This window comes from Physeter macrocephalus, chromosome 8 (genome assembly GCF_002837175.3).
Source record: "Physeter macrocephalus isolate SW-GA chromosome 8, ASM283717v5, whole genome shotgun sequence".
NCBI classification, from domain to species: Eukaryota; Metazoa; Chordata; class Mammalia; order Artiodactyla; family Physeteridae; genus Physeter; species Physeter macrocephalus.
The window spans coordinates 107,042,638-107,058,451 of NC_041221.1; the positions used below are offsets into that span (position 1 = coordinate 107,042,638).

Genomic DNA, 15,814 nt, shown 5'->3' on the forward strand with positions numbered 1-15,814 from the left:
TAAAGTTTGGATTTAGCAAAACGTATGTTATTGGTGGCTTTGACAAGAACAGTTTCAGTGGAACAATAGAAGGAAACACCTAAATGGGATGGGTTTAAGAAAGAATGAGAAGAAAAAAACTGGAGATAACTAGTATACACAAATCTTCTTAGAAGTTTTGCAATAAAGGGAAAGAGAGAGATAGGGAGTTAAGTAAAAGAAGTAGAGTCAAGGGGGAATTTTTTTAAAGATTAGGAGCTATTATAGCTTGTTTGCTGACAAAAATGTTCCCATGAAGAAGGAAAAGTTGATGAGGCAGCAGAATGAAGGAAGAATTGCTGGAGCAATGTCCTTGTTGTATAGGACTAGAGAATGGATCTAGTACCCAAGGGAATGGATTGGTCTTAGCTAAGAGCAAGGGCAGTTTATTCATTGAAATAATGCAAGAGGGGCTACAACCTTATTCAGATCAGAGGTTAGATAGACTGGTGAGAGCTTGTGGAATTTCCCTTGAGATTCCATTTTTCCCCCCTTAGTGGGGTTCATGGGCTCCCTCTTCATACTTATATGGCTCCAAATTCAAAATCACAAGGTACAAATCAGTAAGTAGACAGTGAAAACTTTTTCTCCCACGTATTAACCAGTTTTTTTTTTTTCTCCAAGGAAACCAATATGATGTTTCTTCTAGATATATTCTACTCATAACCTGTGGCTTTTAAATCACTTCATTAAGGATATTCATTAACTTATTAGATAACCTTGTATATTATAGCACATTATTAGGAGTTTTAGATCGTGAGTAGTTGGTTATCCATACTAAATATATGGTGATCTCTACACTCCCTCTTCTACAATTATATCCTAACATTATGATGACTGTTTTGTGAACCTCCATCTTAATTTTCTTGTCAAGCATTTTTAAGGAAGAGACTATGAATATGTGTCTCTCACAGAACTTAGGACATCCTGGAATCTGGATAAAGATTTAAAGGATGATTGCCCTTAATTTGCTGTAAATGTTGTTCTCCCACACACGTGACTAGTCTTATAAAGTAGAATGATAGTTTTTTCTAAAAAAAATTCTGGCTGTCTTTATCTATTAATATTGCCTATAGTGTAAGCATACCTGCTTTGAAACATACATATTAAAACTAAGTTTTCTATCACTGAGACTTTTAATCTCTAGGCTAAATAACTGAATTTTTTAGATTTAGTGAATATTCAGCTTTAATCAATTTTTACAACTTTCCATTTTTAACTTTTTATTTTGACATTGTTTCAGACCAACGGAAATTTTGAAAGAATAATACAAAGAATTCCCGTATATATTTCACCCATATTCTCCAAATATTAATATTTTAGCACATTTACTTTATCCTTTCCTTTGTACATAAGAGAGAAACAAAACTGGTTCTTCTGTCCTTTTGACATGTTCCTGTTATTTATTGAGCACTTATTTTCTGGCTCATCTTATACTTTTTCTGCTCTAGGTCTTGCTTCATTTCCCTAAGGAGCCATAGTTCCATTTAGTAGAAAATAGTATTTAGAAACCAATATTTGGGCACTGGGTGTGCTCATTGCTACTGGGATGTCTTTGTTTTAGGTCCTTTCAGTGGATATAGATAAGAAATAAGCAAACGTACGCACACATACACACACACACACACACACACACACACACACACAAATACATCTGTGCCTATTTCTATACCTATTGCTCTATCTATATTAAAACTGAAGTATTCACATTGATATTTCCAATTCCAGTTGAACACCAAATAGTTCATTCTGTCTTTTCCTATTTACGTATTTGTAATTTCCTTCTCTGACAGTGAGACACCTGGCTACTGTTATTCACAATCTACTTACTTGTTCAATCCTAAAATAACAGAAGATAATTTCAGAATTGCTAATTTATGCCTCTGAAAAAGAAACCTACTGACTACAGTTCAGTATTTGTTTAGACCTCTTTTTGTCTTTAGTCTTCCTCTGTAGTCAAATACTGTTTCCAAAGTTACTTGGATTAATGCTTTCCTTCCCCACTCCTTTCAGTGTGGTTACATTACTCACTGGGAAATACAGTTTGGTTCATTTGTTTCTATTGTGTCCCATTTTAGGTTGTTTTTCTGCTCTTACCCTTGTTGATTTTGTTTATTTATTTTGTTAATGGTTAGACATTAATGGTTTCAAAAGTCAGAATTGTACAAAAGTAGATATTTAGAGAACTATATCTTCTTTAACTATATCTCTTTATTTCTTATATAAAAACTACAATATTATGATATGCTTTTTAATTTTGATTTTCTACCTGACATTGTATCCTGAAAGATCTCAATATTTCAGTTTGTAGATTTCTTTGTTATTCTTTTTAATTGCTGCATAGCACTTCATTATAAGTTATTCAAGCACTTTCCTGTGTATGGACATATAGTTTATTTGTAGTTTTTTCAGTTATTTACACTACTACCATGAATAAGCTTGTGTGTAAGTTTTTTTTTTATTGTTGAAGGAATATCTTAAGCATAAATTTCTAGAAGTGTGAATGCAGAGTCAAAATACAAATGTGTGTGTAGTTTTGTTAGATGTTGCCAAATTTCCTTCTATAAAAATTGTACCGATTTACATTCCCACTAGATATGTATGAGTATCAGTTTCTCCACATCCTTGCCAAAACAGTGTTTGCCAATTTGGTAGGTAATTTTGATTTGCATTTCTTTTATTATGAGTGAGGGATTGAGGTTGACCACCCCTTTATTTGTTTAAAGGCCATTTTAAAGTATTAATTTCTTAGTTAGTTCTTTTGCCCATTTAAAAAAATTGAAGTTTGGTTTTTTTTTTTTTTCTTAAAATTTTAAGAATTTAAAAGGTGTATTACAGTGAATAGCCCTTTATCTGTTATACATGGTACATACATTTTCTGTGAATTTGTTGGTCATTGTTTGACTTTATGCTCTTTTGTTCACAAATGACGATACTCTAGCTACTCATACTGCTGTGAGAAATAAACTGTCCTTTGTCTCTGTCCCAAGAATCTTGTCTCTTTTGCCCACATCCATGAAATTGAGGCAGCCTAACTTTTTAACTTGCCAAGTAGGGTAGAGTCTCATTCTTTTCATGTTCTTGACAAAGATTTGTGTCCTTTTATTTTTCTTTATTTTCTTTTTCTGCAGGATTTTTTCTTTTTCCCTTTACTAAAGTCCCTTCGTTTTAACCATTTCTGCCTGAAGTATTACCTTTCTAAGACTGCCTCTGTTATCTTCCATATGCACTTTTAAGTCCCTTCCTTGTAGTCAGTTCGGTGATCTACCGTTACACGTTTTCAGTACTTTCACATGTAGGGTAGATCTTCTTATTCTTATGGTGGTTTTAGATGAATCTTAGGCATACTGCTAGCTCTTCTCTCTTTAGTGCATTTTTCTTTTCTTTTTTTTTTTTAGAACAGTCTTTGGTGTCCATGAATGCTTCCAGTGGGAGGGTGAGAGATCATTTGCAAAGATTTGATGTTTATTTTTCTACTCATTGAAAATTTAAAATTTGGACATCCTCTGCCTATTATACTGAGGGTGCAGGTTTTGTTTTTCTTTTTGTTCTTTATTATATTTTTAGGTGATATGTGGGAGATTCAGAATTATGCTGCTACCCAGCTACTCAGAATCCCCCCAGGCACAGCTTTGCAGTTAGAGAATATAGCTTTGGGACTTCCCTGGCGATCTAGTGGTTAAGACTCTGGGCTTCCACTGCAAGGGGCACAGGTTTGATCCCTGGTCAGGGAACTAAGATCCCTCAAGCCGCGTGGCCAAATAAATAAATAATAATTAAGAAAAAAAAAAGAGAGAGAATATAGCTTTGACCTTGGTATATCATTCAATTTATAGGTTATTAAAAGACTGGGGGTCAATTGAATCTAGCAGTCACTGTATGCAAGGAAATGATATTTCCTTGCTTGATATTTCCAAACTAGAGAGCTTGTTTTTTTAAAGGTTTTTTATATTGAATTTTAAAATATCACTGTTTTAGTTCCTTGAACAGTTTAAAACTCATAATGCATTTCAATAAATATTTCTTGATTGATACATCAAATTTTCTTATACTAGGAAATTTATTAAAGCTAGCACACTATGGATGCACATCTTGTATTTTTAAATGCTTCATAGGAGCATATAATTAAAAAGGTTTTTTCAGCTCTCCAAATTCTGTGTCTTCTTTAGCCTTTGTTGTTAACTGTGCATTGTGACAATTTTCTGCCATTTGATTTCCATCACAACCCAATGGATTGAGAAGGGCACACGATTTAACTCCCAGGATTAAAAATTAGAAGCTAAAATTTAGATTAAATGATCTGCTTGGGTTGCACAGCTAAACAAAGGAGAAGCTGAGATGAAAATTGACTCAGAACATCACTGAGTAAAATAGGTAGCTCATTCGTTGTTCCCACATATCATACTTGAACTTTAGCTTCCAAGTGAAAAAACATATGCGGACATTTAGGCCAAATAACTTGTAAGTTAAGATGAATTCTCATTCATTTTCTTTTTACTCAGAGTAATAAGTAAACGTTATATAGTTGAGGAGGAACATTTTGAAAGAGAGGAAAAATGTAAGGTGGGAGAATATTTATCCAAATCAAAGCAGAGACTACTTGCAGTTTACTTTTGGAAAATAATCACTTCTCATTTATTATCCAGAGGCTTTTCACCATAATATTTAACAAATGGTAAATGCTTCAGAAGTTTATAATAAAAAATACTTGACTTTCTAGACTAGCTTAATGGCTAGTCTAGCCTGTCTCTTATAAATGTCAAACATACATAATTGAGTTTTGCTGGCTTCATAATATTGTTTGTGGCATGACATGTTGTATACACACTCTGTTACTACAAACATTAAACGGGTTTGTCAACAAGTGGTGGAAAAGAATTGTAATTCAATCTCTGTGTGAATTTCATTATGTGGAGGAGGAAAAATTGAATGTTTTTCTCCCTGTTAATTGACACATAGAATAACTCCATTCCCTGCTTCAGTGCTTCTCATCATTTGAAAAAAAAAAAAAAGCATACAGTAACAGAGGTATGATTCTGTGTCTGTCATTAGAATTTATTCACTCTGTGTACTTCACATTAATTTTAAGCTCAAGTGTAGTTATTTAAAAGTTAAGAAAGTATAATATTGATCTGAGATATTCTGAACCAAAAAGCTGTGTGGCAGGAATGGTGGTGGGTAGTATTCTGCAATATATTTTACGTGAATGGAATTAAAAAAATTTTAGTTGTAACTTTGGTTTTCACACAGTATTACTATTTCTTGAATTTACTTACATAGTCTCTTTGGAACCCTAAATGTTTATTTTAAAACAAATCAAGAAAAAGTACAATAGAATCCCGTTTCAAATCATGGCAAGTGAGCATGTTTTTGAAACTTTTTGTTCATGTCTACAAGGGAGGAAGTATGGGGTGCATGCCCAAGTACATCTTATAACCAAGTGCACGAATGTCTGTGACCGTAGAGGACAACAAGCCAACAAAAGAGCCCTACTATGACATACCCCAATTTCATTTTTAGACCTAAAGCTGTTTTTAAAGAATCTTTTAGCATTATGTATTATTATTTTAATGTAATGGATTCTGCCTCAGATGTTTTCAAAAGCATTTGTTTTCTAAATTTGCTAATGACCACTGGTAAGCTATTGATAATTAGATTTTGGCTATGATAGCCTTCTTCAGATTGTTGGTCATACACTGTATCTGATAAAGAGAAAAAAATTATTTGGGAAGTTCTTAACTTTTCTAATGTAATTTTGGATTATAAAATCTTAGTGAGCTGAGTGTTGTGTATTTCATGCATCATTTCTACACCAGCTAGAGAGATAGATGGGTAGTGTGCAGCTTAAAAATCTGTGCAAATAGGAGGACAGATGGGTGATTTAAATGTATCCATGAAAATGTTTGTGTGGAGAGCTTGACTCTTGAAGTTACACTAAAAAATCTAAGTAATTAATTGGGAATAATAGAGTTCATATAAAAAGCAATGTTTTTAAAGAAGTGACATAAAATATGGACTTCATTGAATTTACTAGTTATAATTTTGTAACTTATAATAAAAATCAACAAATTAGAATACAGTACTCAAATATTGTTGCCTTATTTTCTTATTATGAACACGTGGACTCCAGAAGACTTCTTTATTACTTAGAATTAATTTATCTGCATAATTGTACGTGAACTTTTGAAATGTCTGTTGTCAGAATTTGTTGAATTCCAAGCAACAGCAACTTAAACTAGTTTAAAAATGATGAATCAAAAACAAAACAAAGCAAAACAAAACCAACTCAAGGAAAAGGGCCTTAGAAAGGGCTGTTCTGGCAATTCTGCAGCAAATGTTCGTGGACTTTCACTCCAGCAGGTGTTCAGGCATTAATGTGACATAGCTCCCAGCCAAAAGATTGGTACCTATTTCGTTGGGAATACAATTTGGATCTTGGGTGGTATCTTCACATGGGAGTCTCCCCCTGACTCATGTGGGTAAGCAGAAAAGGGGGTTGTCATTTTAGAGGAAGGCTGCAGGGCTGGCCATAGATGTATCAATTGTACTGGCTCTTTTAGAAATGTGTTTCTGCAAGAGGGATGCTAAGTAGCAATGTTTATGGGTAAATAAATATAGTATTCTATGAAAAGATTATTAATGTAACTGAACATGTAGGCAGATGTGTTCCTGAGAATGTTAAAAAATCATTTGTGATTAGCATTATTGAAGTGGTTTATTATATCCTAAGTTAATGCCATACAGAGTAAGTTACAACTACTCTAGGGATTTATATTAGATGAGGCAAAAAATTTATTGGTTTCTGAATGAACATTTTTAAAAATTCATAATTCAAATGATAGAATTTTTAAAAAATCACAGAGCATCCTTCATAATAATGGGAAGAATTTTTTAATGAATTTCTTATTTCAGTTACATATTTTAAAATTTGTATGATTATTTACTGGTTCATGGTGTAAAATATGTTATCCTGTGGGTTGCAGTCAAAAAAGTGACAAAACCCACTCGTTTGATAGCTAATGTCATCTTTTTCTGACCCCTTCAGATCAGAACTGAATTAATATATTTGCTCCCATCTTCCCACTGTAGTGAATCTCTTTCACTCTGTATTAGAATCTCTTTCCAGTCAGCTGTGAAAGGGTTAGGAAATATACTCTAGTGATTAAGTTATTTTCTCATCAACAAGTTCTTTATGTTATAAAGTGAAATAGGTTATCCAGGGCAACATTTTGTGAATAACTTGGACAATTTTGAATATCCCTCTGAATAGGAACCAGCTAATGGTCTTTGGCTAGAGAATTATGCTCTGTAAAATATTATATGCAGCTCCCCGGAAGAAGTCGGTGGTTCTAATATCCAGAAACACTAGAATTTGTTAGTAATAGAGACATACCAGTCTGCTGGAAAGTTCTGTTTCCTTTTTCACCAGATGGATGTAGTTCCTTGCCTCAGAACTAGAAAAGTGATGAGAAAGGCAAGAAAATTGTTCTAATTCTATTGCTATACCTGAGCATGGTCTGAGGTTTCCTCTGTCTGCAAAACCCCTGACCTTTTCTCTGCTTTTGGCCCTTGGCTGAGGACATTCTCCAACAGGGAATACTTTTCTGACTCCTGTCTATAGGGAATACCCAGATGGATGCTGAGCCTGAACAGAGTGGAAGCAGAGGAGAGCCTCTGGTGTCTAAAATTCTCGACATAAGATCTATTTTGGGGAAAGATTCATTTGGAGGAGTCTCCTTGGATAGAGGGCAAAAATTAATATACACTTTGAAAAGTTTATTCCCTGAATCTAAATAATTGACAAGAAATATTTGTTCAGTTTGCATCAAACATTGAAGATCTGCTTAAAAATTTCATTTATTTGTATAGTCATTCATTTATATTGCCAGTCTGTAAATATTTTCTGAATGATTTTAGTAAAGGAACCACAAAAAGTTTTGTTTTTTTAAAAATTAATTTATTTTATTTAATTTATTTTTGCTGGGTTGGGTCTTCATTGCTGTACGTGAGCTTTCTCTAGTTGCAGCGAGCGGGGGCTACTCTTTGTTGCGGTGCATGCGCTTCTCATTGTGGTGGCTTCTCTGTTGCGGCGAGCGGGGGGCTTCAGGAGTGGCCGTGCGCGGGCTTAGTTGCTCCGCGGCATGTGGGATCTTCCTGGACCAGGGCTCGAACCCGTGTCCCCTGCATTGGCAGGCAGATTCTTAACCACTGCACCACCAGGGAAGTCCACAAAAAGCTTTAGTTCATAAAATTATCATCTCCTAGACTTTTTCTGCATCAAGTTCAAATTTCTCTGCTTGATTTCTAAGTCATTCACAATCTAGAACTGTCATACTGTACAGACATATTTCCTTCATTTCCTCAAAACTTGCTGTCTTTGAGCTTACTGCTTTGCTTGCCTATGGAACATTGCTTATTCTCTTCATGTTTTCACTCAGTATTCCAAATCACTAGACCATGGGCTGTATGTCAAAGACTCTGTTTTGCCAAATACTCAATTCTCAATGTCTAGCACAGTTCCTGGGGGTGTACAGTTAATAATATTTACTGAATGAAGGAAGGAAGAAATGGAGAAAGAGAGGGTGAGAGGGACAAACTGTTGCCTATCCTGTCTTTCTTATACCTTTCCAGACTTGCCTCATCTTTTAAGGTCTGTTTTCTCCACAGTCTCCTCTGACTTCCCTGGTCTTTATTCATATCTCAAACCTAGACCTCAAAATTTAACATTATTTACAAACTTTCTTGTTTTCTTGGTTATAAAATTTCATATGCACTGTTGTTCCAATTTGGTGTGAGCTCCTTGAAGATGAGAAGGATCATATATCTGTATAATTTTTCAAAAAATTGTACATTAACCTTTATTCACCAAACATTTACTGCAGTGCATGCTTCCTTTAGAGCATCCTTTGTACAAAGTACTGGCAAATAAACATGTATGTGTTCAGTAACCTTTTGATTATTCATAAAATGTATGAGATAACATAAAATAGTGGTAACTCAGTTTGCACATAGTGAAGATAGAACTTTTAAAATGATATCTTTGCTAAGTTTATTGAATGTTTTTTTCAGGGAAAGAAACTGAAAAGGCTAAGGAACGTTACGACAAAGCCACAATGAAACTTCATATGTTGCATAATCAGTATGTATTGGCATTGAAAGGGGCGCAGCTTCATCAGAATCAGTATTATGACACTACACTTCCTCTGCTTTTGGATTCCTTACAAAAGATGCAAGAAGAAATGATAAAAGCACTGTAAGATACATTTCCTATTTGATATAAAATCCCTTAATAAAATGATTTTAACTTTTTTTTTCTGCTAGTTCACCTTTCATATAAAAATTGTCTTTGTTTTATAAGCTGCATCATTGAACTAGCTCAATGGGTATTTCACACCTCTTCTACCTTGGTTTTCACTTCTGTTATCCTTTCAGTTTACACTCACTCATCTCCGCAACCTTCTAGCTAGCCCCAAGAATGTCTCTTTTTTTTGTATGTTTTTGTTTTGCTCCAGTTAGCTAGAAATTTAGCTGAAAAAAAAATCTTTAGTTTGACAAGTGTTAGTTTTTGTTTGTTTGTTTGTTTTTTGCCATGCCACACAGCTTGTGGGATCTTAGTTAACCCAACCAGGGATTGAACATGGGCCCTCGGCAGTGAAAGCACAGATTCCTAACTATTGGCCTGCCAGGGAATTCCCTTGACAAGTGTTAAGAAGTGGATATCTACTTCCAAAGGGTTGGGTTTAAATCTTGAGCAATGGATAAGCCCAAAGGAAATAATTTTTTGGTTTATTTGCCAGCTTTTTGTTGTATGAGATTATAATGAACAAATGTTTATTGAAGTTCTGCTGTATGCAAAGCACCCTGGTGCTTGCAGATGTAGAGATGAGTAGGTCACAATTTTTGCCTTCAAGGAGCAAACAACGTTGGTCAGTAATTCAAATGCATACATGTTTACCATACAGATCAATTCAATATGCCACCCTATGGTAGACTTCATCTCCTTTATTTGCTGGTTTAGGTGATCCCCGTTTCCCAAAAAAAGATAAAGTGTTTTTAGTCAACTTGAATATGTCAACTTCTAAGGGTATTGATGAATAGTGAAATGTCTACTTAAAATATTTAATTCATAAATTTAGTAATGTCTACTTTAATTACATATTGTTGATCTATAAACGTTTCCTTTCCTACTTTCATTTTATGAATCAATATTTTCGCAAACTCTCCATATGAATCTTCAATAATAGTGTCTTCATCATCACAAGAACATCCTCTTTTGAGACATATAATAGTTTCACACAGTGTATTATCTTTACTTTGTAATAAATTTTTTTAGATCTAGCATTTAAAAAAATCCAAGCATGATAGTATCACTGAAATTGAATCCTATGTCACAAGTACTGATTCATATAACATTAGGAGACTTCTTCCTTTTTTTTCCCCATTTGTCTTAAAGATGTGTTAATGATCTCCACATCATAACCACTTACTGTTTTGCTTTTTAAGAATTATCTAGATAGTCTTATTTACATTAATATCATTCAGTACTTTCAATTGTGAGGTCATAACCCCAGGGATATTTACTAAATCTGTATTAAATTTCTCTGCCTCCCTCTTTTCTTTAAACTGTGTCTATCAGGTGATTTCTGTAATCATTCCAAGCTAGCATTGCCTGAAGCAGTTTGAATTTAATTTTTTTTTTAACCCAAACAGTATTTTGCTATTCAGAATGAAGTAATTGAGAGAATGCTTCATAAGAGAGGTTTTGTAGGATTACTTTTTATGAGTGATGATTTTGGAAAAGAAAAACAAGCCCTTATATTTATTTGGGTATATTATTTGGGTATATTTGGGTATATTATTTGGGTATATTATTTGGGTATATTTGGGTATAAGCTTGTTTGTCCACACTTTTTAAGGCTACTAATGATCAATGGTATATTTTTACAGCATAGCATTCTTAAGTTGGAGATTGGGTCTTTGTAATAGAATAGTTTTTCCTTTTGCATTTATTAGATAACCCTAATAAATTTTATGATTATTTTTGCTACTAACTGGAGGTCAGGAGAAGAGATTGAGATGTCATTGAAGGTATAAACCAATTAAACTCTGTAAGTATAATATGAAAAAGAGCAGAGGCCCAGGAGCAAGAGAAGAACCAGGAGCTAGGGCATGTGAGGAAGCGGCAGGCACTGAACGAAACATTAAATAGACAGGAGTTGATCCACACTTCCATGTTACGGAATCAGCATTTCAGTGGTGATGTTTAGAAACGGAAAGTGATTAGCACTGGCTTACACTTTGGATATGTTAGATAGATATTGGAAGATGTAATGCCTTACTCTAAATCATTTACAATTATTATATTATATCAAATGTAAGTTGTTAATCTGTACACGTGTATAATCTCTTCATTTCACTATCCAGGTATATGAAATAAGGTGGTGCGTTAAATCACCATCTGTAAAAATTGGCATTATATTTCATATTGTTTTAAATCCTTTTTGGGCCTATCTTTCCCTGATAAAACTTTAAAATGTAAGATTTTCTTTTCTTTTCAGGAAAGGTATATTTGATGAATACAGCCAGATAACCAGTCTTGTTACAGAGGAAATAGTGAATGTCCATAAAGAGATTCAAATGTCTGTTGAACAGATAGACCCTGGCACAGAATACAATAATTTCATAGATGTTCACAGGTATGTATGATATTTTCATTCTTCTTTCAGTATTTATGACAGTATTACTTTTTAAAATTTTTACCATATAATATTTAACTGAATTAAAATAAGAAATATTGAAGAGCTTGTTAGGAAATAGGCTATTTCATATTAATTTGTTTTTAATTATTTTCAAAATCCTTTCTCAATGATGATAACTATTTAATTTATATAATCATCTTGAAAAGTTTTTCAGTTGTTACTACATCACTGCTTAAACCCCCATTTAATCCATGAAATTGTATTTTCTTTTTAACAATTATATAATAATAATAAACTTATGGTTTTCTGTTTGTGTTAAACTTTATAGTAATAATACATCAATTATTTTTTCATGCATGCATAATCTTATTTTATACTCATTACCACTGAGGAAGGAATAAAGCAGGTTAATATCTGTATTCTACAAATGAGGAAGCTAAGCTGAAATTACTTGACTAGATCTTTGAGGCCTAAGGTTTAGTTTGATTTATTCTATTTGTTTTTACTCTACTTTGTTAACATAATTTTAAATAAGAACAAATATTCTGCCTTTGGTATGTACTAAGACATATTATGATAGTACATTCATATTGATAAAAATTATTTGGCATACTTTACTAGAACGACGGCTGCTAAGGAGCAAGAAATTGAGTTTGATACTTCCTTACTAGAAGACAATGAAAATCTACAGGCAAATGAGATTATGTGGAATAATTTAACAGCAGAAAGTTTGCAAGTAATGTAAGTATTTAGAAAATCTGAAGCTTAAATATTAGTGTTACTACTTATAGTTAAACTTTATCAGATTTAAAATTCTAATTTTTATTTTCTTGGAAGTAATGAAAAGTAAATTAAACATGAACTGATCTTTGGTCAGAGTGAAATGTTTTGAGAAATATGTTAACTTTACGCATTATCATCACTAATTTCAGTAATTCTGAAAATCAAAATTCTGTGTGATGTCACATTCATTTGCCCAGTTATTGCTGATCTCTTATATTGGAATAATGCTTTACTTTTTCAAAATTTATAGAAATTTTTTTTATTCCATTTCATTCTCTAAATAGCAGAACCATTTTGGAAATGAGGACAATGAGTATTAGAGATAAGAGACTTATGGATGTCAGAAGCATTTAGTATTGACTTTTTTTTTTAGCATTGACTTTTGAGTTCTTTTCTCTTTAACCAGAAGTATCTTCTGTTATAGGCTATTATATCAATTCCTTTTTCACTTTTTGTTATTATTGCATAAAATTTTAAGAGTTTTGAGAAATCTTAATGTGTTTTTTGTCCTTTTCAAACATTTAAGGCTATTAACAGTACATTTTAAAATTTAGAAAACATAATTAAGGCATTCTACTTTTAAAGTATATTTAAAGATATTTAACCTATCTGCTGATTTTGTTCAGGAGCAACACAAAGAAACTTATATTTATTGATAAGTGTTGTATGTACTTATACTTGTGTGAGAACTACAGCTAGAAATGATTACATACTTATTTTCTTTTCGGTATTAGACATGTTATATCATCTGACTTATAGAAATTTTACCTCAAAAGACACAGCCGAAAGTTCCTATCTATGAATTAAGCAACCTCCCTTCTGTTGTTCAGTGACGTTGTAGTGTTATAGATAATTAAGTGGTAGGATCCTGGGACTAGCTCTTGGTAAGGGGTTTAATGTCTTTAAAGTTGGCCAGATGCGATGAAGAAACTAACAAATGCTTGTTGAATTACCTTGTCCAAGATGAAGGCTTAATAATTATGGGGACTGACCGTTGATTAGAGGAATGGAGGCATGGGAGTACCCTGCATTAGAGGGTCTTTTTGAGCAGCCATAATGCGATTCTTGAAGCTATTTCTCAAGTTTTAAGACCCTTCTCAGGAATCTCTCTTTGACTTTAGGTATACTCTTACAATGTCAGCTATCTCTAAACCAGTGGTTCTCACCCTGGACAATTTTTGTTCCCAGGGAACATTTGACAATGTCTGAGACATTTTTATTTACCGTTTGGGAAGGTAGAGGCCATGGATGCTTCTAAGCAGGCTACAGTTCACAGGACAGCCTCCAACAACAATTATCTGCCAAAAATGTCAGTCGTGCCAAGGTTGAGAAACTATGCTCTTAACAAGAGTTGAATGCATGTCATAAAATAGATGGTAGAGTTTCTCAGTTCTTGTGCAGTGACAAATTCCATTCCTTAATTTCTGTGCTGCTTGGTGAAGGAACATGACGTAAATTACTCTTGTTTTTTTAAGTCATCATATTGCCCCCAAATCATTCATTCATTTATTCATCAAAATATATTTACTGTGTGTTTAAGGTTGTAAGGTTTAATACTTTCAAGGAGTTTATGCTACAATTGATCAATTTAATTTAATACACCAAGGAAGAATGAGCATATAGATATTGGAGTATTATGAGGTAAAATTAAAAATAGCTACTTGTTATAAGCTTATGTAAAATAAGAGATTTTGTGACCAAAGAGGAATTTGTTTTATTGCTTTTTAGGGTATAATTCGAGCAAAACTAGTTATATTCATAAATAATTATTTCTTAATTGTGGTGAAGCAATGAACAAAAATGCAATAAATTAAAGGTAATAAATCTTTGATAATGTGATAGATTTAATTGCTTACCTCTTACTGAGGCAAAACTTTAGCTATATTTTGTTGAACAGTGTCTAAATTCAGGATATGAGTTTAAGATTAGACTTGCCTCAAGAATTTTATTCCAAGAATGGGTTATTCAATGTGTCTATTGGCACTGTTAAAATATTCTAAATTAATTCCATTAAAACATGTATATGTATGTATATGTGTATATATGTGTGTATATATATATTTTAATGTAAGAGGAAAATCTTTCTTTTTACCATAATGTTAGTGTATTAAATGTAAACTTATATCTTTTCTTTCCTGAGGCATTGATTTGCTAATTTTGTTATTTATGTTGGAATATTAGGTGCAATAGAAATGAATGAAACAAATGAACACATAGTTTCCAGAAAAATAAACACAAATGACAAGTAATCCTGTGACAATTAAAGAAATACACATTTTTTTAAAAAGAAGCTATTTCAACTACCAGATTGGCAAGGATTACGTAATTTGATAGTACCCAGTGTTGTGTAGGATATGGGAAAATAAGCCTTCTTATAAAGTCTTGGCAGAAATGTAAATTAGTATAACCTTTTGGGAGAAGAATTTGGCAATATACATCAAAATTCAACTTGCAAACCTTTTAACTTAGAAATTCCACTCCTAGGACTTTAGCATACAAGTACGCAAAGATATATGTACAAGCTTAACATATTGAGTTGGTTGGGTCTGAATCCTGACAGTATGGCTTATTACCTTTGTGAAAATGGGAAGATTATTTAATCCTTTTATGCCTCATTTTCCTCAAAATGTAAAATGGTAGTAATAATGGCACCCAATTCATAGTGTTGTTATGAAGATTACATGTATGAGTAAATGTGGAATACTTAGAAGAGTCCCTGGCACATAGTAAGTTCTGTGTATTAGTTTTTTTTTAATTGAAGTATAGTTGATTTACAATATTATATAATTTACAGGTGTACAATATAGTGATTCACAATTTTTAAAGGTTATACTCTATTTAGTTATTATCAAATATTGGCTATATTTCCTATGTTGTACAATATATTCTTGTAGCTTATTTTATATATAATAGTTTGTATGTTTTAATCCCCTACCCCTATACTGTCCCTCCCTACTTCTGGCTCCCCACTTGTAACCACTAGTTAGTTCTCTATGTCTGTAAGTCTATTTCTTTTTTTGTTATATTCACTAGTTTGTTATATTTTCGGATTCCACATATGAGTGATATCATACAATACTTGTCTTTCTCTGTCTGACTTATTTCACTTAGCAAATACCCTCCAAGTCCATCCACGTTCCTGCAAATGGCAACATTTCATTCTTTTTTATGGCTGAGTAGTATTCCATAGTATATATATACCACATCTTTTTTTATCTATTCATCTTTTTTTTTTTTTTTTTTGTGGTACGCGAGCCTCTCAATGCTGTGGCCTCTCCCTTTGCGGAGAAAAGGCTCTGGACACACAGGATCAG

At 32.9% G+C, this 15,814-nt stretch overlaps 1 protein-coding gene across 6 annotated transcripts in view; it reads left to right on the forward strand.

Moving 5' to 3' along the window:
* The window catches only part of FER (FER tyrosine kinase), a 466,113-nt gene that overhangs the window by 111,376 nt on the left and 338,923 nt on the right, over positions 1 to 15,814 (forward strand). For all 6 annotated transcript variants that reach the window (XM_024125793.3, XM_024125783.2, XM_055086705.1 and 3 more), the window contains 3 exons: positions 9,088 to 9,271; positions 11,577 to 11,714; positions 12,339 to 12,458. In XM_024125793.3, the coding sequence (XP_023981561.1) occupies positions 9,088 to 9,271; positions 11,577 to 11,714; positions 12,339 to 12,458 (442 nt within the window). The remainder of the gene's footprint in view (positions 1 to 9,087; positions 9,272 to 11,576; positions 11,715 to 12,338; positions 12,459 to 15,814) is intronic.